Source organism: Anolis sagrei, chromosome 6 (genome assembly GCF_037176765.1).
Source record: "Anolis sagrei isolate rAnoSag1 chromosome 6, rAnoSag1.mat, whole genome shotgun sequence".
Lineage (NCBI taxonomy): Eukaryota > Metazoa > Chordata > Lepidosauria > Squamata > Dactyloidae > Anolis > Anolis sagrei.
Window position 1 is genome coordinate 127,260,031 of NC_090026.1, and position 23,694 is coordinate 127,283,724.

The following is a 23,694-nucleotide window of genomic DNA, read 5'->3' on the forward strand; positions in this document are numbered from 1 at the left end:
ACTTCCTGACTGTGAGAGCCGTTCAGCAGTGGAACTCTCTGCCCAGAGTGTGGTGGAGGCTCCTTCTTTGGAAGCTTTTAAACAGAGGCTGGATGGCCATCTGTCAGGGGTGATTTGAATGCAATATTCCTGCTTCTTGGCAGGGATTTGGACTGGATGGCCCATGAGGTCCCTTTCAACTCTTTGATTCTATGATTCTATGAATAATAAATCCAAACAGCATAACAATAATAGCAAACATCAAAAGTAACAGCAGACTAATTTTGGAGAAGGACCACTATGTGAGCTGGATTAAAGATAAGGTGGTTCAATTAGGTGGATAACAACGTATAATAGCATAGGAAATAACATGGAAACTGAGCAATTTAACAGGATCAATTCAACTCAACTTAAGGATATCTAGTAATGTAATATAGGAATTCAGATTGAATGATGATTCAGATCACGATACAGTTTGTATGTCATAGGGGTCATCAGTCGAAGGCACGGCAAAACATCAATGTCTTAAATTCCTTGCGAAATGTGGCTAGGGAGGGTGCCAGCCTAATATCCCTGGGGAGGGAGTTCCAGAGATGGGGGGCCACCATCACAAATGCCCTCTCTCTCGTCCCCATCAGCCGCGCCTGAGACAGGGACGGGAGCGAGAGAAGAGCATCCCTGGAAGATCTTAAGGATTGTGTGGGCTCATAGGGGAGGAGACGGTCGTGCAGATAGGCAGGTCCTGAACTGTTTAGATCTTTATAGGTGATAACCTGCACCTTGAATTGGACCAGAAACTTATCAGCAGTCAGTGAAGCTCCTTAAACAGGGGGGTTGACCACTCCCTGCAACTTGCTCCAGTTAACAATCTGGCCGCCGACCTTTGCACCAGCTGTAGTTTCTGAACCGTCTTCAAGGGCAGCCCAACGTAGAGTGCATTACAGTAGTCCAATCTTGAGGTAACTAAAGTGTGGCCCATCATGGTCAAGTCAGACTTCTCGAGGTATGGTTGCAGCTGGCACACAAGTTTTAACTGTGCAAAGGCCTTCCCTGCCACCGCCGACACCAGAGCATCAAGTGTCAACGCTGAGTCCAGGAGGACCCCCAAACTGCAGACCTGTGTCTTCAAGGAGAGTGTAACCCCATCAAACACAGGTTGCCACCCTATACCCTGTTTGGTCGAGTGAATGACCTGGAGGACCTCTGTCTTGTCATTATTCAATTTCATCCTGTTGGCCCTCATCCAGCCCATCACAGCGGCCAGGCACTGGTCCACGACCCGAGGGGCTTCCTTGAATTTTGGTGGAAAGGAGTAACAGAGTTGCAGGAAAGGGAATCTGCACAAAGACTCATTTCTTGAGAGAGAAGAATTCCTGGCTCAACTGCCTGTATCTCCTGCCAACCAGAGGCTGACGAAGATGCTAATCCGGTGCTTGAACAAAACCTACGAAATGAAAACAGCCTCGTTTAAAGGCAATGCATCTGATGACTTTCACTTGCTTAAAAAGTAAATATTTTTCCTCCGCTGTAAAGTGGCATATAAGGCGGCCACACATTTTAAGCCACTTCTGAAGGGGAAATAGATATTTCCAAACTGTTGATAATTTCCTGCTAGTTCTAAATTAAATGTTTCTTCTGGTGATTCTATGTCAACAACTTCATTGGTTTGCGCTTCCGGCGCCTCTGGAAATTCAAATTCCAGTTTTGCCAGTTTTGTCCATTCATTGCATGGTTTGTCAAGAACCAGAAATGCTGCGTGAAGGTCCAGCAGTCTTGCCAATGGCTCCAGGACAATTGCAAGATGACTCTGTAATGTGTTGTATTAGTAGCATTTCACCAAGGTCACTCTGGATTGAGTGGGGAAGCATTTCATTGCAAAGGGAGGTTTGCTTACCTGCAACTGTGATTCTTCGAGGGGTCTTCTTTGAATTCACACCAATGGGATGACAGTTCGAAACCTTTTAGATCCATAAAGTATACGTTTTGGTGGTAGCCCTCCCATGTTCCCCAAAGCATAAAAGGAGACCAGTACCGCCATTGCCCCAGTTCCAGAGAACTTGACTAATCTGTTTGAATAAATAAACTGATGTACTTGACACTGCAAAAAAGTCAATTACAGGCTGTAAATGAAAGTTCACAACAGAGCAAGTGACTGCATGCGAAAAAGTCAATAATACAGATACGTTTCTTTGCCTTTATTGTTTTACAGCCATAAGAACCAATGGTTGAACAGTGCCAGGAAGTATTCATTACTGTAGTGTGTGAGATCAGCAGCAGAGTAGAATAGCTCTGTCAAAGACAGTGTTTGCTGCAGAGTCCACTCTTTAGGGAGCCACAAATGTCAGAGGTAGGGACCACATGGCAGCTTGACAGATGTTATTGAGGGGCTTACTTACTTACTTAGGCGATCCCTCGTTGGATGAGTAAGATGGTCTTCCATGATGGGTTTCCTTGTGGATTCGTAGGTGGCTGTGGAGCCCTATTCTTGACCCACATCTTCTCCCACAGTGAAGGCATTGGTTTCCAGCTGAGAGGCGGTCCCGGTTGGGGTTGGCTTGGCACGCCTTCCTCCTGGCACGCTTCTCTCATTCACCCTCCACTTGTGCCTCCTCAAATTCTGCAGCACTGCTGGTCACAGCTGACCTCCAGCTGGAGCGCTCAAGGGCCAGGGCTTCCCAGTTCTCAGTGTCTATGCCAGAGATTTTAAGGTTGGCTTTGAGGCCATCTTTAAATCTCTTTTCCTGTCCACCAACGTTCTGTTTTCCATTCTTAAGTTCAGAGTAGAACAACTGCTTTGGGAGACGGTGGTCAGGCATCCAGACAATGTGGCCGGCCCAGCGGAGTTGATGGTAGAGGACCATCGCTTCAATGCTGGTGGTCTTTGCTTCTTCCAGCACGCTGACATTTGTCCGCCTGTCTTCCCAAGAGATTTGCAGGATTTTCTGGAGGCAGCGCTGATGGAATCGTTCCAACTATACTGCAAATGCTTACTTTGCGTAATGGCTTGAGCCGCCCCTGCTCTCTGCTCAGAAGTGTTGTGGAGGCTCCTTCTTTGGAGGCTTTTAAGCAGAGGTTAAAATTTAAACAGAGGCTGGATGGTCATCTGTCAGGGGTGATTTGAATGCAATATTCCTGCTTCTTGGCAGAATGGGGTTGGACTGGATGGCCCATGAGGTCTCTTCCAACTCTTTGATTCTATGAGGCTGGATGGCCATCTGTCAGGGGTGCTTTGAACGTGATTTTCCTGCTTCTTGGCAGAGTGGAATTGGACTGGATGGCCCACCAGGTCTCTCCCAACTCTATGATTCTATGATTTACCCTCATTTTCCAGCCTAGGATAGAAATGTTTTTATGGGATGCAGATGAGGACATTACTTCCAGTAAATACTCTTTTCTCTGCAATGAAAGCTGTCTAGAATTACAGTATTTTCAGTTGAGCATTCAGAGAATGCAGGTGTACAAAGGCAAGGTGGAATCAAAGGTAGCAAAGGAATGGGAATCCAGCAAATACAAGAGTGTAAATTATTCTTTTTTTGATATCTCACTTCATGCATTGATGGAAACATTTCATGCGGGGATTCTTATTTGAATGGTCACCCCCCCCCCCCCACACACACACACACCACCACCACACTCCTGGACTGGACACCTTAAAAATGCCCAAATTTTAGTTCCAAAAAAACCCAAACCAGCAAGTTGGGGTTTTTTTGTCGTGTCAGGAGAGACTTGAGAAACTGCAAGTCGCTTCTGGTGTAAGAGAATTGGCCGTCTGCAAGGACGTTGCCCAGGGGATGCCTGGATGAATTGATGTTTTTATCATCCTTGTGGGAGGCTTCTCTCATGTCCCCGCATGAGGAGCTGGAGCTGACAGAGGGAGCTCATCCACCTCTCCCCGGATTCGAACCTGGACCTGTCGGTCTTCAGTCCTGCCAGCACAGGGGTTTAACCCACTGCGCCACCGTGGGCTCCTAACACCAGCAAGTGTTAAATGAGAATTTGGCCAGTTTCTTTATAAGTGATCTAATAAGGATTATGTACTCTCAAAGCACCATCTCTTCCACCCAACCCACCTTTCAAACTGCACTGATCTCAATCCCATTTTAGCTTTCATAAGGCTGAAGACTAAATGCTGGCAGGGAAACAGGATGAAAAATAAACCCCAAAAGCCTGCATAATGGATGCTCTGTTCAGCTCTTGTCAGTCTCATCCTGCTGAGTCAGAGCACAATCGCTTGTGCACTTAAAGGAGAAGTAATTAAGGTCTCCCTTTAAGTGCTCAAGAGATGCACTGAAATCTCTCACACATCTCTTGTACTTTCGGGAAGGATACAAGCCATGGGATCCTGGGATTTATAGTTTGATGAGGTCTTTAGCCTTCTCTGCAAAAGGGTAAACAAACTACAAACCCCAATATTCCATAGCATTGAGCCATGGCATTTATAATAGTCATTCAGCTGGACATTGCCCATTGCATTGTGCCAAAGGACCTACAATTACCTTGAGAGAAGCCTAGGAACATCTAGGTCTTCAAGCACGACTCTACTGTCAACTTCCTATAGAAACATACTAACCAAAGGCATGAATAATCAAATCCACAAAAACTAACCTTGCAGATTTGGAGGGCTGATTGTATATCCTGATATCTCTGTTTTACTAGGAGATTTCAAGACATTACTCCATAATTTGGTCAGTGAAACAAAGGTCACCAGGAGCTGGCCAAAAACTGGGAAGGGGGATAACTTCATTGACTCAAAATATATGACTGAGTATATGTTGTCGCAGCACAATGATGAAGTCAAGTGGTCCTCCAGATGTTGACAAGCTGCAGCTCCCATCAGCCCTAGCCTACATTATCAATGATGGGTGATGGGAGTTGCAGTTTGTCAACATGTTCTCCATCCATGGTCTAGTACAGTGGTTCTCAACCTGTGGGTCCCCAGATGTTTTTGGCCTACAACTCCCAGAAATCCTAACAGCTGGTAAACTGGCTGGGATTTCTGGGAGTTGTAGGCCCAAAACATCTGGGGACCCCAGGTTGAGAACCACTGCTCTAGTAGATCACCAACCATGAACATCAAAGTTCTCCAAATACCCAAACTTACCTTGAATGTCCAAGACAAGTCCTTTTTCTTGGTGTGATTCATTCCATCTCTTTCCTCCAATCTTCTATGGCTCTGTCACAGCCAAAGTCTTCCAAAGCTATCCATCTCATCTATGGCTGAGTTCAGGTGAACTTCCAGTGTTGGCTCTGTTTTCAACACAACTATAAGCTTCAAGTTCTTCCATAACCCATTTCAGAGAAGGTCACTCAGATGGAAATTTTCCTATATATCCAGTGCAGAACTGGTTAATACATCTTCTCTACAACCAGAAATTTGGGATCGGGTTGCCTTTGCAGGTATGTTACATAGCAGGCCACTCTTAGAACAAAAGCTGCCCTCAAGCAAGCCATGGGAAAGCTGGCGACAAACAGGAAGAACAGTACTGTAACCCAACCAATTTGAGGTTTCTCCAGCCAAGAACTACAATGGAGGGCATTGTGGAGAGACATCTGGAAGATGATACAAATGCAAAGGAGAGTCAAGACTGAGAATGATCCTGCATCAAACTGAGCCTTTGTCTCAATAGAAAGAACTCTTATTGTGCTTACAAAAGCAGTGAGAGAGCACTATCCCATTGAATCTTGGCTTTGGTAGGATCAAAGCTATCAAAGAACCCATTTCCAGGACTGAAACTCAGACCCAGAAAGTGATGATTGATGTGGGAGACGAGTCCAGTTCTGGCTTGAGACAGAAGGTACCATCATCCCAACACTTTTGCGACCCTGGCCATCTCTCCAAACCAAGCCTGCTGTTCCCTCAGATGAGCAGACACTGTTCCTATCGAACAAGCTTCATTGCTTAGTTTAGTCAGCCTCTGTATGTGGAATAAGAAGCCGGGGATCATGGTTTCTCACCTCTAGAGACCTTGCAATCCTATCTAATCTATCTAATCTACTTGGTTATTTACCTGAGGGCTAAGCCATAAGAGCCAACGATAAGAGATGTGCAGAGCATCTTAGCATTTTGCACAGAACTTGGAAAGGCTCCCGCTTCTTTTCCAAGCCTTGTTGTTTAAATCGCAACTCTGAGGAGTACAATCAAGACTGCGGTGGATGAGGAGGGGTTTTGGACCATTTCTCTACCCATACCTGCTTTGCCAAAACTCACCCCAGTTCTCTGGACTCATAACAGCTTCATGGAAAGTGTGGCATTCATTATGGTGGCTGAATTGAAGGAAAGAGTTGGTCACATATTCAACTGTCAGTGCTCAATGGTATGGGATTCTGGGAGCTGTAGTTTTACAAGGTCTTGAGCCTTCTCTGCCAAAGAGTGCTGGTGCCACACCATGCTACAACACCAACCATTCCATAACATTGAGCCATGGCAGTTAAAGTGGTGTCAACCTGCATGTAGATCAGGCATGGGCGAATTTCGCCCCTCCAGGTGTTTGGACTTCAACTCCCAGCTGTTAGGAAGTAGAATCATAGAACCAAAGAGTTGGAAGAGACCTCATGGGCCATTCAGTCCAACCCCCTGCCAAGAAGCAGGGATATTGCATTCAAATCACCCCTGACAGATGGCCATCCATCCATGGGAGTTGTAGTCCAAAACACCTGGAGGGCTGACGTTTGCCCATGCCTGATGTAGATGCACACTAGAAAGGACCTAGATCACATTCTCAAGTGCAAAGATACACCATGAAATACCAAAGTCAGAATCAGCCATTGGTGTCAACCTGCATGGAGATGCACCCTACAAAGGACCTTGATCACATTCTTAAGTTCATCATGAAATATCAAAGTCAGGATCAGCCATGGATATGCATGTAACAGTTGGACAGATGAAAAGAGCTGACAAGATAAGGGTCAACTCATTTGAAATGTGGCGATGGAGAGTTCTACCATAGATGGCCATAAAGAAAAACAATTAGATCCAAGAGCAAACCAAGCCTAGAAGCCAAGATGACCAAACATGTCATGACTTGCTGAGACTCAGTGGAGGAGATGGCAAAGTTTGGTAAACTGGAAGATCTGAACAGATCAATGGATGCAGAGGTCTCTCATTCAGTGTTGCCATTAGCCAAAGTCAACTTGAGAGCAGATTAAAGTCAACTTAATCGACGAAACGAGACCTAAATAACAATATTATAAAGTGGACATTTAACTTCTGCCCATGCCATCCTTGTTGAAATAGTTATAAATAGTTGCTCATAGAGCACACCCACTGGGCACAGGGTTGCAATTGCCGCTGATTTTAGCCCTCATTTGCAAGGGCAGCATTCTTTCCTTCAGGGAGCATAAGCTGGACTGGAGTCTCATTTCAAAGGCTTCAAGGGGTGGGCGGTCGCCAGCACGTGTTTCTAGTTGCGGGCAAAGAAATGAGCCTTCTGCGCCACTCTTGCAACCCCACCTGTGCCATGACGCCTTCGGGCATTTTAAAGATGAAAATAGATACAGGATTCACGATGGGTATGTCGTCCTTGATGGGTCCAATATTTCACATGCCCTCCCATTCTAATTATGCTCCACTTGCATTTTCCATAGCCTTTGCCTGAATATTGTGCCTTTTAATAAAAGCCATTTATGCCTTGCTTCAGCCTCAAAATAGAAACATTGCAATCTGCTTAAACAGACATTCTCACCATTAATTGTCTTTTATGACAACAGAGGAAATACGAGAGTTGAATGAAAAGTAATGCCTCCACCTTCGTTAGTTGAGTTTGGATGGGAATATTTTAATAAATCAAACGCAGAAATGATCCTTAGTATGTGCTCTTTAACGACCACTATTCACTTTTCCACATAATCACCAGACAATTGGATACATATCTGCCAACGATGAACAAGTTTTCTGAAGCCGTCACACAGGAAGTCGACACTCTGTTTCCGCAACCAGCGTCTCACAGTTCTCTCAACGTCTTCATCAAAAGCATAATGATGTTGATATCAAGCTCTTTTGGGGGGCCCTCCCAGAGAGGAGGGTCCCAGAAGACCGCTAAGGGGGTCTTTGACCTCGGTGAGCAGCCAGCGAAAGCCAATCCAAAGCGCGAAATATTAAGAATTAATCTCACCAGAGGCTGAAGAGGTATCCAGTGACCGAAGCGTTTATTTCTGCGATTCAGCTGAAAAGGATGCGTTACAGGGATAATTCCACCATAAGCATAACATTACAGTGATTTTTAGGCATATTTATACAGGCAAAACAAAGAAAACCCAGTTTGAAAATCCCGCCCGCCTTCTGTCAGTTCTCTCGGTCCTGATTGGCCAGCCCCGGAACAGCTGGGAGGAGGCTTGGCCGCACGTCCCGCCTCTCCTCCAATCGCCGGGCGCTGCCGCCTCCAGGGGGCCAATCGGAGCTCCCCTAGCGCCTCCGAAGATGGTCCAATCAGCGGCCAGGAGGCGGGACATATTTTGACAGCTCAGAGGGGCGGAATGCCCGGGAGGCGTCCGCCAGCTGATCTGCGAGCTTTTGTTCTTAGCGGTGGGGTGGCAGACAGGAGAGACAAAGGGCTTCCTGATTTCTTGATTGAGGATGTGTAGAGATATGAAAAGGGGCTGTTGATGGCATTTGGATCTCAAAACTCTGTAAACAAGGGGACCCTGAACACAAAGGAGCTGCACAAATACCATGGGTTGAGTTAATCAATCCTTTTTTCCGGGTTTCGGTTGACTTATCTCTCAGCCCATTGTCTGAACTCTGAAAATGAGCCCCGAGATAGGATCAACCCCGGCCCATGCAAATGTTAATATGAATGGATTCATTCTGGGGAAATAGGATTTCCCTCAACAGTAACCTCAGGTCACATTCCTTTTCTGGGGCAAAGTTCAGAGGGAAAAAGGCAGGGAAGAGGGCAAGGGTACATTTCATAGACTTCATGCTTCATATCCTTTATACATTCCATAAATGAATCCCCTATCCCCAACCCAGCAAAGTTTATTAAAGACAACAATAATAAATGTATTTCATTCTTGTTGGAATCATAGTCTCCTTGGTGAAAGCGCATGTAGGCTGAGGCTGCTTGTCCCTCCAAGCTAGCCTGGTCTGAGGTTTGTGTCCAAAAGTGTGGCAGGGAAACAGTCCAAGATGTGGAGCAGAAAGTCAATAGGAGAGGGCAAGCAAGAGAGTTCAAAGGGGCTTCCGGGCTGCGATCTGTGAAGCAATGTCCTTTTGGGAAACTACATTTTCCTGATCAGGGGCCAGGGTCCAGTGCACAAGCCAGAGAATTCACAGAGAGGAAACAGGAACCCAGTTATGTGTGCTGGGTCAGGAAGCAACAGAATCCATTGTCCGGCCCTTGGCGAACTACAAATACTTGGGGAGGGGGGGAGATGCTCCGCATCAATGTCCCCACAGATCTTCTTTCATTATTGGGAACAGATGGAAGTCAGACGGTGCTAAATCTGGACTGTATGGAGGATGCTATACGGTGGTGATATCCAGTCTCTGAAGTTCTGCTATCAACCTTTCGCTTGTGAAACTCGGTGGTTGCTGTCACAGGATGTCCAACTCTTTGTTTGTCACGCAAGTTAGATGTTCTCACCTCAACATCTTTAAACTTACTCACCCAATGACGCACAGTACTCACATCAACACAATCACCATAAACAACTTGCATTCTCTAATGAATCACCTTTGAGGTGACACCTTCTGCTGTCAAGAATTCAATGACTGCATGTTGCTTAAGTTGCATTGACCGACGGTCTGCGCAGGGTTCCATACTTTACACTTTAACAACACAATTGTTCAATGCTAAGGCTTCCTGCCAAAATGGAACTGTAGAGGAGAGTCTACTGAACAAGCCAGTACCTGCCGCATACTAGTACTGCCATCTGTTGAGGAGTTACAAAGGTGGAGGCATTACTTTTCATTCAACCCTTGCATCTTCCTCTTTGGCCATTGTATTCCACTCTTAGGACAAGAAGCTGCTTTATCCTATGCCAAACCATTGGTTCATCAATTTATGGGTTCCAGTGGGTATCCATGGCTGAGCATTTGAGCTCCTGTATTCAGAGGTATTAGTCCAATGCTCAAATCCCTACGACATCATGCTGACTCTTTCAGTTCTTTGATAAGTTCCAGCCTAGCTTACATGTCCGAACGTATGTCCCCCTATGAACCACCTTGGAGATTAAGATCATCTGGGGAGGCCCTGCTTTTGATCTCGCCTTCTTCGCAGGCGCGACTGGTGGGGACAAGAGACAGGGCCTTTTCAGTGGTGGCTCCTCGGCTGTGGAACTCTCTCCCCAGTGACATTAGATCAGCCCCCTCCCTCCTGGCCTTCAGAAGGAAAGTGAAAACATGGCTTTGGGATCAAGCCTTCGGAGAATAATTGCAGTGCAATAATAGATACAGAACATGTGCAATGACTACTGGAACGGCCCTGGATTACGATTGTAGATGCCGTGGTTTTAATAGTGAGTGCAATGTTTTTTAAATGGTTTAGTGTGCATTAATTTTAATGTAAATGTTTATTTTAATTGTATGTTGTTTTAAGGCATTGAATAGTTGCCTATATGTAAAGCTGCCTTGAATCATAGAATTATAGAGTTGGAAGAGACCTCATAGGCCATCCAGTCCAACCCCATTCTGCCAAGAAGCAGGAAAATCACATTTAAAGCACCCCATTTCATCATTTTGTCCCAATTGTGACTTCCAGGAACTGCGGAACTCTCTGCTGCAGTTCAAACCAACTTGAAGGCGGGGGCCTCTGCTGCTCTCGGGGTCACCCTGACAGATGGTCATCCAGCCTCTGTTTAAAAGCCTCCAAAGAAGGAGCCTCCACCACACTTCGGGGTAGAGAGTTCCACAGTTGAATGGCTCTGGAATACTTTGTCCAATTCTGGGCACTGCAGTTGAAGGGAGATGTTGACAAACTGGAATGTGTCCAGAGGAGTGCAACTATGACTTTTTTTCTGGTGTCCTAGAGACTAGGATGCAGCGGAACAATGGCTTCAAACTACAGAAAATGATATTCTACATGAATATTAGGAAGAACCTCCTGACTGTGTGAGCTGTTCAGCAGTGGAACTCTCTGCCCCAAAGTGTGGCGGAGGCGCCTTCCTTGGAGGCTTTTAGACAGAGGCTGGATGGCCATCTATTGGGGGTGCTCTGAATGTGATTTTCCTGCTTCTTGGCAGAAAATCCACTCCTGGAGAAGTAATTATCATGGAGGAAAGGTGTCTCCACTGAAGCTTTATCCCCAATCCTTGTTCTCATAACTTGGGGGCTGGCTGTAATTTGAATCTTTCGGTTCATGTTCTAGCCTCTGGGGCAGCAGATAACAAGCTTGCTATACCTTCGGTACAACACACCTTCACATGTTTAAATGTGGCTAGGTATTTAGCTCCCTATTGAAACCATCCGAAGACCGAAAAGTACCTGCTTTGTCCGTTAGTCTAGCATTACTTGCTCTGAATTGCATAGCCTGTAATTTGAACCCATTCATTTGCCTGCTTGTCTCCAGAGCAGGAAAGAACAAGCTTGCTCATCCTTCTCAAGATGGTCCACCTGTTATCTCTACTTCTCTTTCTCAAGGCAATATCCTTGGGAGAAATGTGACATCCATGTGTTACGTTCTTCCCTCTGCACCCATAGGTTCTGTATCCCCAGATTCAACCACACATAGCCTGAAAATATTTAGGTTTTTTTAAAAAATCCAAAAAAGCAGACTTTGATTTTTACCATTTCATGTAAAGGATACAATTTTACTACACCCCCCCCCCCCTCAATCTCTCTCTGTGGGACAATGTCTGGCTTGAGAGCAGTACGTGTCAAAAAGATCTCGGAGTCCTCGTGGACAACAAGTTAAACATGAGCAAACAATGTGATGTGGCAGCAAAAAAAGCCAATGGGATTTTGGCCTGCATCAATAGGAGCAGAGTGTCTAGATCTAAGGAAGTAATGCTACCCATTCTCTATTCCGCTTTGGTTAGACCACACCTGGAATATTGTGTCCAATTCTGGGCACCACAATTCAAGAGAGATATTGACAAGCTGGAATGTGTCCAGAGGAGGGCGACTAAAATGATCAAGGGTCAGGAGAACAAGCCCTATGAGGAGCAGCTTAAGGAGCTGGGCATGTTTAGCCTAAAGAAGAGAAGGCTGAGAGGGGATATGATAGCCATGTATAAATATGTGAGAGGAAGCCACAGGGAGGAGGGAGCAAGCTTGTTTTCTGCTTCCTTGGAGACTAGGACGCGGAACAATGGCTTCAAACTACAAGAGAGGAGATTCCATCTGAACATGAGGGAGAACTTCCTGACTGTGAGAGCCGTTCAGCAGTGGAACTCTCTGCCCCGGAGTGTGGTGGAGACTCCTTCTTCGGAAGCTTTTAAACAGAGGCTGGATGGCCATCTGTCAGGGGTGATTTGAATGCAATATTCCTGCTTACTGGCAGAATGGAGTTGGACTGGATGGCCCATGAGGTCTCTTCCAACTCTTTGATTCTATGATTCTATGATATTTGTGTATATGTGTATATATGTGTGTTTGCGTATATATGTGTGGTTTTACACATGCGTTGTAATGTATTTTCTTATTTTTGGCTTTTTAAGTATCTTCTGGTGTGTTTTTCAGTGTTTTTATTAGTGACAGTCACTAATTGGCCTTATAGGTATATTGTATCCAAATTTGGTGTCAATTCGCCCAGTGGTTTTTGAGTTATGTTAATCCCACAAACGAACATTATATTTTTATTTATATAGACTAGCCATCCCCTGCCACACGTTGCTATGACCCAGTCTGTGTATATGTGTTTTGTGTGTGTATATATGTGTGTATATGTTTATGTATATGTGTATTTATGTGGTTATTCACATACATTGTAATGTATTTTTTATTTTATTTGGCTTTTTAAGTCCCTTCCGCTTTGCTTTTCAGTGTTTTTATGAACAAAGGTCACTCATTGGCCTGATAGGTGTATTATGTCCAAATTTGGTGTCGATTTGCCTAGTCAATTCGCCAATTTGCCCGATTTGCCCAGTTATGTTAATCCCACAAACAAATATTACATTGTATTGTCGAAGACTTCCAACAGACCTCACTACCTCTGAGTATGCTTGCCATAGATGCAGGCGAAACGTCAGGAGAAAAATTGCCTCCAGAACATGGCCATATAGCCTGGAAAAACCTATAACAACCCAAATATTACATTTTTATTTATATAGATATAATGGGACTTCAGCATCCACAGGATTTGGTATCCTGGGACCACCAAACCCCAGTAGATGCCAAGAATCTTCTGTACAGTAAGAGCAATGGGGTCCCTTAGGAGTGAAAAGGCTGCTGCAGCAAAAGTGAAAAAAGGATGAGAGAAACCTGATCTACTTCTTGGCCCTGTCATGGCCTAATTTAGAGCCCTCCCTGCCACAGTTGATGAGCTTTTCCATCTGGCTCTCCTTCTCAAGGAGCTGCTCTCACAGAGGCTTAAGAGACAGAAAAATGCCCCTGGAATCCTGATATCACACCCCATCGACATTTGCAGTAAGGGTGCAGAGAATAGCTGATCATTTCCTGTTCTTTGCTGACAAAAGGTGCTTCAAAATGCCAGGATTATTCCCTAGGAAATTTTAGTTGACACAAATATTCAAATTGTTCAATTTTCTGTGTGTTTGTGAACCACACTTTCTGCTCAACCCATGTGAGATTTGCCCATGTCATGAGCAATCAATTGTTCTCAAAAATCACACTAAATAGTCCTCAAAGAAGTTTTCATAGTTGATTCTTTCTTCTTGCTAAATGAAAACACAATACATGAAGATTTAAATCCCCATTAAAAGTTAGTGTTGTGAAGTGGTTGAATTGTTTGACTATAACTCTAAGAACCAGGGTTCAAATCAAAGTGCCTGGTACATAACTGTATTAGGTCTATTTTCCCCCAAGAGTGCCTCAAGAGCGCTCCTGGGCAAAATCAACTATACTGCAAAGGCTTACTTTGCGTAATGGGTTGAGCCGCCCCTGGTTATGGGGGTTCTGTGTGCCAAGTTTGGTTCAAGTCCATCATTGGTGAAGTTCAGAATGCTCTTTGATTGTAGGTGAACTATAAATCCCAGCAACTACAATTCCCAAATGACAAAATCAATCCCCCACTGCACCCCACCAGTATTCAGATTTGGGCATATCAGGTATTTGTGCCAAATTTGGTCCAGTGAATGAAAATACATTCTGCATGTCAGATATTTACATTATGAGTCAGAACAGTAGCAAAATGACAGTTATGAAGTAGCAACCAAAATAATGTTATAGTTGGGAGTCCCCACAACATGAGGAACTGTATTAAGGGGTCACGGCATTCAGAAGATTGTGAACCATTGTCCTAGTGAGTGCTGCTCAGGTAGCACACCTGGCTGAGTTGCAGAGGACATCTATCTGTCATTGCTTTGGCCTCTATCTTAGGGGCAGGAAACCGACCTGAAATATGGGAATGCCACTAAATTTGAGAAAAATAAGATACTCTTTATTTTGCCATGGCTGTGTAAGAAAGACAAAAATGGTAATTACCTTTGAGAAATGGCAGCTGTTCTGACACAAACAAATCCTAGATTTACATCAAGTGTGAGAATTCCAGAGTTCCAACAAAAACAGTTATATGTACAATATCTATGGCAAGAGCTGACCCCTTTGTTTCTGCTGGTGGTAAGAGTTTGCAACTGCATCTTCCAGTGGTTCAGGATCAGCTCTATTTCCCCTTCCCTTCTGGAAATGTTTAGATAAATATCGTTAAGGCTTAGCAATGAGATCCCCATCAAATGGGACACTTCCCTCTCTCTTTGTGGGCCAAAATGGCAGGGCTAGGTTTAGTCCCTGTCCTGCTTTTGCTGCTTCAGAGCTTGCAGGAAGATCTCCTTCACCTGGCCCACGGTCTCCTGGTACACTCGGAAGTCGTCCTCTTTGGTCTTCATGGTGGCCTGCAAAACACGCTTCAGGCCTTCATTCTCATCCATTTGGATCGCAAGCCTAGGTAGACATAAACAGGTTTATGAGTCCGATGCATTGATACTGGAATAGGGAAATCCTCCCCTCCTCTAGGCATTTTAATAGTGGAATGTGGCCTACTTGCTTTGATCAGTGTGAGCTATCAGATGGATTAGTTCTACTCTGTAGACAAACTGCTTTGGTCTTTCCCTCATCCATAAAAGAAGACCACACATGTTGCCATGAGGATTGTGCAAAGCTTCGGAGGTCCATTTCATAATTCAGAGATTGATAAAGGTTTCCCCTTGACATTAAGTCTAGTCATGTCCAACTCTGGGGGTTGGTGCTCATCTCCATTTCTAAGCTGAAGAGCTAGCGTTGTCCATAGACACCTCCAAGGTCATGTGGCCAGTATGACTGCATGGAGTGCCCTTTTCTTCCCACCAAAGCGGTGCCTATTGATCAACTCACATTTACATGTTTTCAAACTGCTAGGTTGGCAGAAGCTGGGGCTAACAGGAGGAGCTCACCCCACTCCCTGGATTCGAACCACCGACCTTTCGGTCAGCAAAACCGCCTTGAGTTGCCTTTGGGCTGAGAAAGGCAGTGTTTAAATATGGTAAATAAATAAAATAAATAAGTTCCACGGGTAAGCGGTTTAACCCGCTGCAGCACCGAGTTAAGCACAAATCTCTGAATTACTAATTAGAAAGTTTAAAAAATCCTAAAAATCAGTGGATGACCAAAACATTCTGAAACTTAACAGGCTTAAAGTTGCAAATGTTGGCTACAAGTGTGCCAAGTTTCGTCATGATAGCCATAAAACTGATAGACATTCCCCGTTGCCACTAATGGAACACATCTTAACAAAACAATCCGGAAGCTGAGGAGATGCGGATATCAAAATGAGACCTTTTCAAATATTTATGAAACACCCGAATTCCTAAAATGAATTATAAATCAAATTTCAGCCACTTCGCACACCTCTACTTGCCATGTCAAAGCTATAGTTGCACATTTGCAAGCAGATGCATGAAAGCATTCACATGGTTACCAAGAAGATACGGTTTTATCCTACTTGGGGTCAAGATATCTGAAAGACTATCTTCTCCATAAAAGCCTCCTTGAAATGAAAACCCACAGCTCAGATGTTGTGTGCCCCGTCACACACACAGGGTCCACATGGCAGAGCTTTCCTTGTAGTAGTACCCCAAGCATGGAGCTTTGACCCAAGGCAGGTCAACCTTGCTCCACCCCTTCTGAGTTCCTGGCAGACAGTTAAGGCTGCTGGGTTATGTTGCTTGGCCCTCTGTCCTTAAACTGAGATGACTGTCTGAATTGTCTGCACCTTGAAAACAATTCTTAAAGAAGGTGGTTGAAATCCGTGTTGAAATGTTTGCTTTCATGCCTTTAATGCTTTGAATTGTTTTATTCTAGAACTACTGTGGTATAGTGATTTGAACACTAGAGCACAACTCTGGAGACCAGGAGTGGAGACCCAGCTCAACCAGATCTTAGCAAGAAATCCCTGTGATGAGTTTGTCTTCGGGTCACTGGAGGTCAGAAATGACTTGAAGGCACACAACAACAACAACAACAACAACAACAACAACAACAACAACATCATTCTGGGGTGGGGACCTGGATTGCTGTCCCTATAACTCAGGCATGGGCAAACTTGTGGGAACTGAAGGTCAAAACACCTAGAGGGCCCAAGTTTGCCCATATCTGCTATAAGTCCTCATCACTTCCGATGGTGACCAATGCCAATTAGAGTTCTTGCCCAGTAACACCAGGAAGACTTGTAAAAAATCAGTTGGTGAGTGTGTTAACTGAAAAATGCAGAGCATGAAGCTGATTGGTTGTAACTAGCTGAGCCTGGGAGTTTTGGCAACAGTCATGTTTTTAAGCTGTTAGCTGTGCAGATGTTTGCAGAGAGAGAGTTTTGAGTCCTTGTTTCATGAGCTCCTGGAAGGAGATCTTCCACATGGACATCTAAAGACCAATTTGTTGCACTCCAGAACAGGTGAAAAAAACACTTTAAAGGAATAGGTAAATCCAATTAGGTAAAAAGATAAGCAGAAACAAATTAGTCCAAGGTAGAGTTCAGCAATGTCCAAAAACAAAGTCCACAACTCTATAACAAAATCCAAAGAACCAGGAAACATTGATCCAAGGCATGAGCAGGTAATTCCATGAGACAAAAACCAAACCAGGGTACAATAAATCCTTAAGCATGAATTTTCCAGGCAAGGCTACTATGAGACAAGGACTTAGCAGGATTCTAAACGATGCTTTATCTGATTATATTTTCCATTCTTGGAACCGTTAAGCCTTTCCAAGCACCCAGAAACTGTTTCTCTTTTCTTGAGTGGCCCTTATCTTTTTCTCTTTGAAGCCAGGCAGAACGCCGAAGGCCTTGTTCGGCCTGTCTGTTTTAACAAATTTCCGCCCACCTATCTATATGCTCATTAGTTTCTGCAGATGCTGAGTTGTTTTCAAGCCCCAAATCCTGGGAACTCTCTGGGAGCAATTCAGGGAGTAAACCATCATCCCTATACCCCGTAGGAGCAGGTGTCTCTCTGTCATTCTCTGCATCAATATCACTGACAAAACCATTGCCATTTTGAACCTCATTTACCTCATTCCTCACATCCAAAGCACCCTGATTCAGAAACACAATCACAGGCTGAACTCCAACAAATTTGAATCTCTCTCAAAGGACATTGTGTGAGTTAATGCAACTTTTCACATGACTATATATGTTGCTCTGCATTACAAAGAGTAAACCTTGTTGTTTACTGATCACCTATGTGCCATGTTTTCTTTCTCTGGCAAGACAGTGTGTGGACTGGTAAAATGTGAACTACGCATGATTTTCATTGTGCCATACACTGCACATTGCAACCAAGCCTTCTTCCTGAAGGCTTCCTCCTGAGAAACAATCTCCTGAAACCTGGTAAAGATGAATTAAAAGAACTAGATCCTACCTAGTGGAAAGTTCTTCTATTTGGGATTCCAGGGGCACTTCTGAAAGCAGTGCGGATGGAGTTTCCTTCCTATCGCCCATATTCCAGCTCTGTCGCATATTGCTGGGCAGCTGAGTTGCAGATACAGCAGGGCCTGTCACTAAAAAAAACACAAAAAATTGTTCGTATTTCAACCCTAGCTAGGCTTTTCTATTCAGTAACATCAAATATATGGTTTTGTTTTTTGTTTTTTTTTAGTAGTTTTGTTGTTGTTTTGCAATAGGCATCTATTAGCCACCCACTGCCTTGAGGACAGCTTTGCTCTGCTCACTTCTGACTTTGATGGGTTTATGGGTTTCAGGAGGAGGAAATTCCCTGGAAAACAGCATATCATTGTGCCTACAGAATGGAAATGATTCCATAGCGTATGTTGCTCTTTCTAATCCAGGTTTAACCATTTGGGAAAAACAGACAAGTACATAGGAGGTCAACCATTTTCAGGTTTGTTCTCCGTCGCTCAAGAGGTAGACTCTCATGTTTTTAATTATAGAAGGGTAATTCTGATTAAACATGAGAAGGAACCTCTTGGCAGTAAGAGCAGTTCAGCAATGGAACCTATGCATAGATGGTTGAATCTCCTTCTCTGGAGTTTGCAAAAAGAGGATGGGGATGCGTTCACTGGAGACCCTGCATTGAGCAAGGGATTGAACCCGATGCACTATGAGTTCCCTTTCAACTCTGATTGGATGAAATGAAACTCCAGTGACTTTCTTTACTGTTGTTGGAAGCTGATGCAGAGTGCAACGGGTCCTCTTCTCACCAAGTGGCCAGGAAGATCCCTAAGTTGGTACTGCACTTATTTACTGTCTGATCTTGATAAAAGGGCAACGGAACAGGTGGCCAAATTTCTGTTTGCAGCGGCAAAAAGCCGCAAGTGCTTCATGAATAACCTGTAAAGGCTGAGTGTAACAAAGAGTACTCGGGAGACTTATTATTAATTTGCAATCAGTTCCTGTTTTAGATTATATAGTCAGTCATTCATCCAATAGCGGATGGTGATACTTGTTTTTATTAATTACTAGCTTGGGGACCCGGCGCTGCCCGGGTTATTAGAGAAAGTGAGTAATGGCGGTTCTGTATGCCAAGTTTGGTCTTTATTGGTCATTGGATGATGGTGGCAGTGGTTTCAGTAAGTGAGTGAAGGTACTGCAAGTCCCATCATCCAAAGTCCATCCTCCTTCAAACTGCAGCAGGATATAGAGTGGGTCATGGGGGCTCTGTGTGCCAAGTTTGGTCTTGATCAGTCATTGGATTACGGTCGCAGTGATTCCAGTGAGTGAAGGTACTGCAAATCTCACCATCCATAGTCTGTTCTTCCCCCAAGCCTCAGCAGAATGTTGAGTTGGCCAAGGGGACGCTCTGTGCCAAGTTTGGTCTTTTTTGGTATTTGGATAAGTGTCGCTGTGGTTTCAGGAAGTGAGTCAAGGTACTGCAAGTCCCATCATTCATCGCCTGTCCTCCTCCAAACAGCATCGGGATGTAGAGTAGGTCATGGGGGCTCTGTGTGCCAAGTTTGGTCTTGATTGGACATTAGATGTGCGTTGCAGCAGTCTTGGGAAGGGAGTGGAGATACTTGAAGTCCCATCATCCATGGTCTGTCCTCCTTGAAAGTGCACCAGGATGTAGAGTGGGCCATGGAGACTCTGTGTGCCAAGTTTGGTCTTGATCAGTCATTGATAAGGGTCTCAGTGGTCTCAGGAAGTGAGTGAAGTGACTGCAAGTCCCATCATCCATTGCCAAATTCTTCCAAACCGCACCAGGATGTAGAGTGGGTCATGCGGGCTCTCTGTGGGAATTGTGGTCCTGATTCATCATTGTTGGCAGTTGTAATTGTCTTAGGAAGGGAGTGCAGGTATTGCAAGTCCCATCGTCCATGGTGCATCCTCCTCCAAACTGCACCAGGATGTAGAGTGCCAAGTTTGGTCTTTATCGGTAATTGGATGAGGGTTGCAGTGGTCTCAAGAATTGAGCAAAGGTACTGCAAGTCCCATAATCCATGGTCCATCCCCGGCCAAACCACACCAGGATGTAAAATGGGACATTAGAGGTCTATGTGCCAAGTTTGGTCCTGATCAGTCATTGGATGAGGTTAACAGTGGTCTCAGAATGTGAGTGATGGTACTGCAAGTCCCATCATCCATGGTTCATCCTCCTCCAAACTGCAGTAAGATGTAGAGTGGGTCATGGGGGCTCTGTGTGCCAAGTTAGGTCTGTATTGGTAATTTTCTGACTCAGCCCCCTCTGGCCTTTCCCTTTCCTCTCTTTGTCATCTCGGAATCTTAGAATTGTGGCTGGCCAATCAGAGACCATATGCAAATTTCCTTCTCTCATGTCTCCGTTTCTGTCATGAACTCTTGTCTCTACCAGGGGCTCCTATTGAAGCTGGCCAATCTGAGACCATATGCAAATAGCACCACAGTGGCAGCCAATCAGAATCTTGGAACTTTCAGGCTGGTCAATCAGAGACCATATGCAAATAGCACCACAGTGGCAGCCAATCAGAAAGCTGGCACATACCCGGTCGCACCGCCACACTTCCGCCGCATACAAACTTTGACTTTTATTATATACATAGATAAGCCAAATGTAATGTTATTAATTGTTAATTGTTGTATTTCTTCATTCTACTTTCACTTGACTTAGCCGATGGTTTGTTGACCGAAATAAAGGCTACTGACTGACTGACTGAATGAAGACGTTGAAATTCACAAGAAGCATCTGGGCAATTTCAACAGGAAGGAGGAAACCATGAAAATGTACAAAATCTGGCTACCAGTATTTAAAAAACCCTCTAAAATCAGGACAGTAAACATAAAGCAACACTCAAAAAACAGGGGAATTCCAGACAAGCATCAATCAGTGCCAGTTAACACCTCCCAACAAAGGATCCCCCAGGCAGCAACCAGCCAGGCTTTAAAATTCTAAGGCCATTCAATGCTAATCAAGATGGCCAACTGCAACATTCACATTTGCCTCCAACAAAGGATGCCTCCAGGCAGCAACAGCCATGCTTTGAAGCTGCAAGGCCATTCAATGATAATGAAGATGGCCAATTGCAACATTCATACTTGCCTTCAACAGAGGATGCCTCCAGGCAGCAACAGCCAGTCTTTGAAGCTGCAAGGCTATTCAATGATAATCAAGGTGGCCAATTGCAGCATTCATACTTGCCTTCAACAGAGGATGCCTCCAGGCAGAAACAGCCAGGCTTTGAAGCTGCAAAGCCATTCAATGATAATAAAGGTGGCCAATTATAACCTACACACTTGCCTCATGCAGACAAGAGTTCTTTCTCCCATCCTGGACATTATTCCACAGATATATAAACCCCACTTACCTAGTTTCCCACAGACTTCACAACCTCTGAGGATGCCTGTCATAGATATGGGTGAAACTTCAGGAGATAATGCTTCTGGAATATGGCCAGACAGCCCAGAAAACTCACAGCAAGGCCCGTACTCTTTCTAGACAGTAGGCTGTTAGCAATTGTGGGAGTTGAAGTCCAAAACACCCAGAGGGACGAAGTTTGCCCATGCCAAGGGTAAACTCTTAGACTGCTCAAAGAAATTTGGTAAGAAGTAGTCCATGTTACCTGCTTTGCTCTTTGAGTGGGTTTTTGCAGAGCCCGTACTCTTTCCCAACTCCATTTTCAGTTTTTCCACCTGCTGCTCCAAAGCACTGCACTTGCGCTGCTGTTCCTGGAACTTCTTTTCAGCTTCCCAAACCTTAGTAGTGCTCTCATCCACCCTAGCATTCAAAACAGAAGAATTTGGCACATTTTTTTTCCAGATAAAATGCTTCTGGCACAAATCTCCATGATATTTTCATTTATGTACAAGCAAGGATGGATGCATGTTTCCTCCACAGAGTGATTTGGGGGAAATGGGCAAACACACACCTAGGGGGCCACATTTCACATTCAGGAGCTTATCACCTTTTTTGTAGGACGCTGACCATTTCGATCAACCTGTCGCGCTCCATTTCAGCTGCTTGGCAAAGAGTCTTGTATTCGGCAACCTGGATTTTTAGGGGTTTCATATCTGGATCATCAGGATTGGCAACCCTAAAGAAGTAGAAAGGATTGGATTAACTCTGCTTAGAGGGGGAAATGTTTGCAACATTTGAAGACTAACAGGTTTAGTTTAAAACTAGCCGTCCCCTGGCACACATTGCTGTGGCCCAGTCTAGTGATCTGGAAAATAATGAGAAACTGATGGTTTCTAATATATGTAATTTCTTTATGCTTGTGCATAAATAGTATTTCTTGTTGTTTCTTTGTCAGTGTTGATGTAGAGATTATCTGGTTTGCCCACTCTGGAACATACAACATGTAATTATCCTTCTTTAGGGGTACCTTTCAAATCTATGATACTATATCTATGTGTGTGTGAATCATATCTATCTATCTATCTATCTATCTATCTATCTATCTATCTATCTATACCTATGGCTGGATGGCTCTCTGTCAGGAGGGCTTTGATTACATTTTCTTGCCCTCGTGAAGGGAGATGGACTTGATGGCCTTAAATATTTTCTGTTGGTCATGTGGGTTCTGTGTGGGAAGTTTGCCCCAGTTCTGTCGTTGGTGGGATTCAGAATGCTCTTTGATTGTAGGTGAACTATAAATCCCCGCAACTACAACTCCCAAATGACAAGGTCTATTCTCGCCAAACTCCACCAGTGTTCATATTTGGGCATATGGTGTATTCGTGCCAAGTTTGGTCCATATCTATCATTGTTTGAGTCCATAGTGCTCTCTGGATGTAGGTGAACTACAACCCCAAACTCAAAGTCAATGCCCACTGAACCCTTGTAATGTTTTCTGTTGGTCATGGGAGTCCTGTGTGCCACGTTTGGTTCAATTCCATCATTGATGGAGTTTAGAATGCTCTTTGATTGGAGGTTAAGTATAAATCCCAGCACTACAACTCCCAAATGACAATATCAAAAAATTTTGAGTGAAGGACATACATTGGGTTGTTAGGTGTATTGTGTCCAAATTTGGTGTCAATTGGCCCACTGGTTTTTGAGTTATGTTAATCCCACAAACGAACATTACATTTTTATTTATATAGATAGATAAGCCTTTGTGGATTCCACCCCACTTTGTCGGATCTGTGGACTGCAGTCCAAAATTGTTTATACCAAATCAAATGTATAATTTAAAGACTTTTTATTGGTTCTTCTGTGACAGGCCAACATAGCCATAAAAAAAAGACATCTGATATGGTCAGATGGAAAACAACATCTACTGGATCAGATCAAGATGGGTGGTTCTGAGATGTGCTGAGTTCATACTCCTGGTATGAACAGGCATCTATCCTCTAAAGTAGCCCCCAAATAGAACTTGTCTAAACCTATTTTAGACAAGAGGATAAGTTCAACTAGCCCCAGATGTGATGACGCAGCTAGCTCAAAGCCGAAAGGAAGGCTAGCGGCCGACGGTACTGGAGGTGAACGACGAATCCGATGCTCTAAAGATCAACACACCATAGGAACCTGGAATGTAAGATCTATGAGCCAGGGCAAATTGGATGTTGTTATTGGTGAGATGTCAAGACTAAAGATAGACATTCTGGGGGTCAGCGAACTGAAATGGACTGGAATGGGCCACTTCACATCAGATGACCACCAGATCTACTACTGCGGACAAGAGGAACATCGAAGAAATGGAGTAGCCTTCATAATTAATAAGAAATTCGCTAAAGCGGTGCTTGGATACAACCCAAAAAA

General features: G+C 44.3%; 1 protein-coding gene across 1 annotated transcript in view; it reads right to left on the bottom strand.

Moving 5' to 3' along the window:
- Nucleotides 1–14,570: 14,570 nt before the first annotated feature.
- CCDC13 (coiled-coil domain containing 13) overlaps nt 14,571–23,694 on the bottom strand; it is a 46,161-nt gene continuing 37,037 nt past the window's right edge. The window contains exons 13-16 of the mRNA XM_060782666.2: nt 21,896–22,024; nt 21,554–21,708; nt 17,923–18,061; nt 14,571–14,974 (exon numbers count right to left, since the gene is read on the bottom strand). Of these exons, the coding sequence (XP_060638649.2) occupies nt 14,815–14,974; nt 17,923–18,061; nt 21,554–21,708; nt 21,896–22,024 (583 nt within the window). The 3' untranslated portion in view covers nt 14,571–14,814. The remainder of the gene's footprint in view (nt 14,975–17,922; nt 18,062–21,553; nt 21,709–21,895; nt 22,025–23,694) is intronic.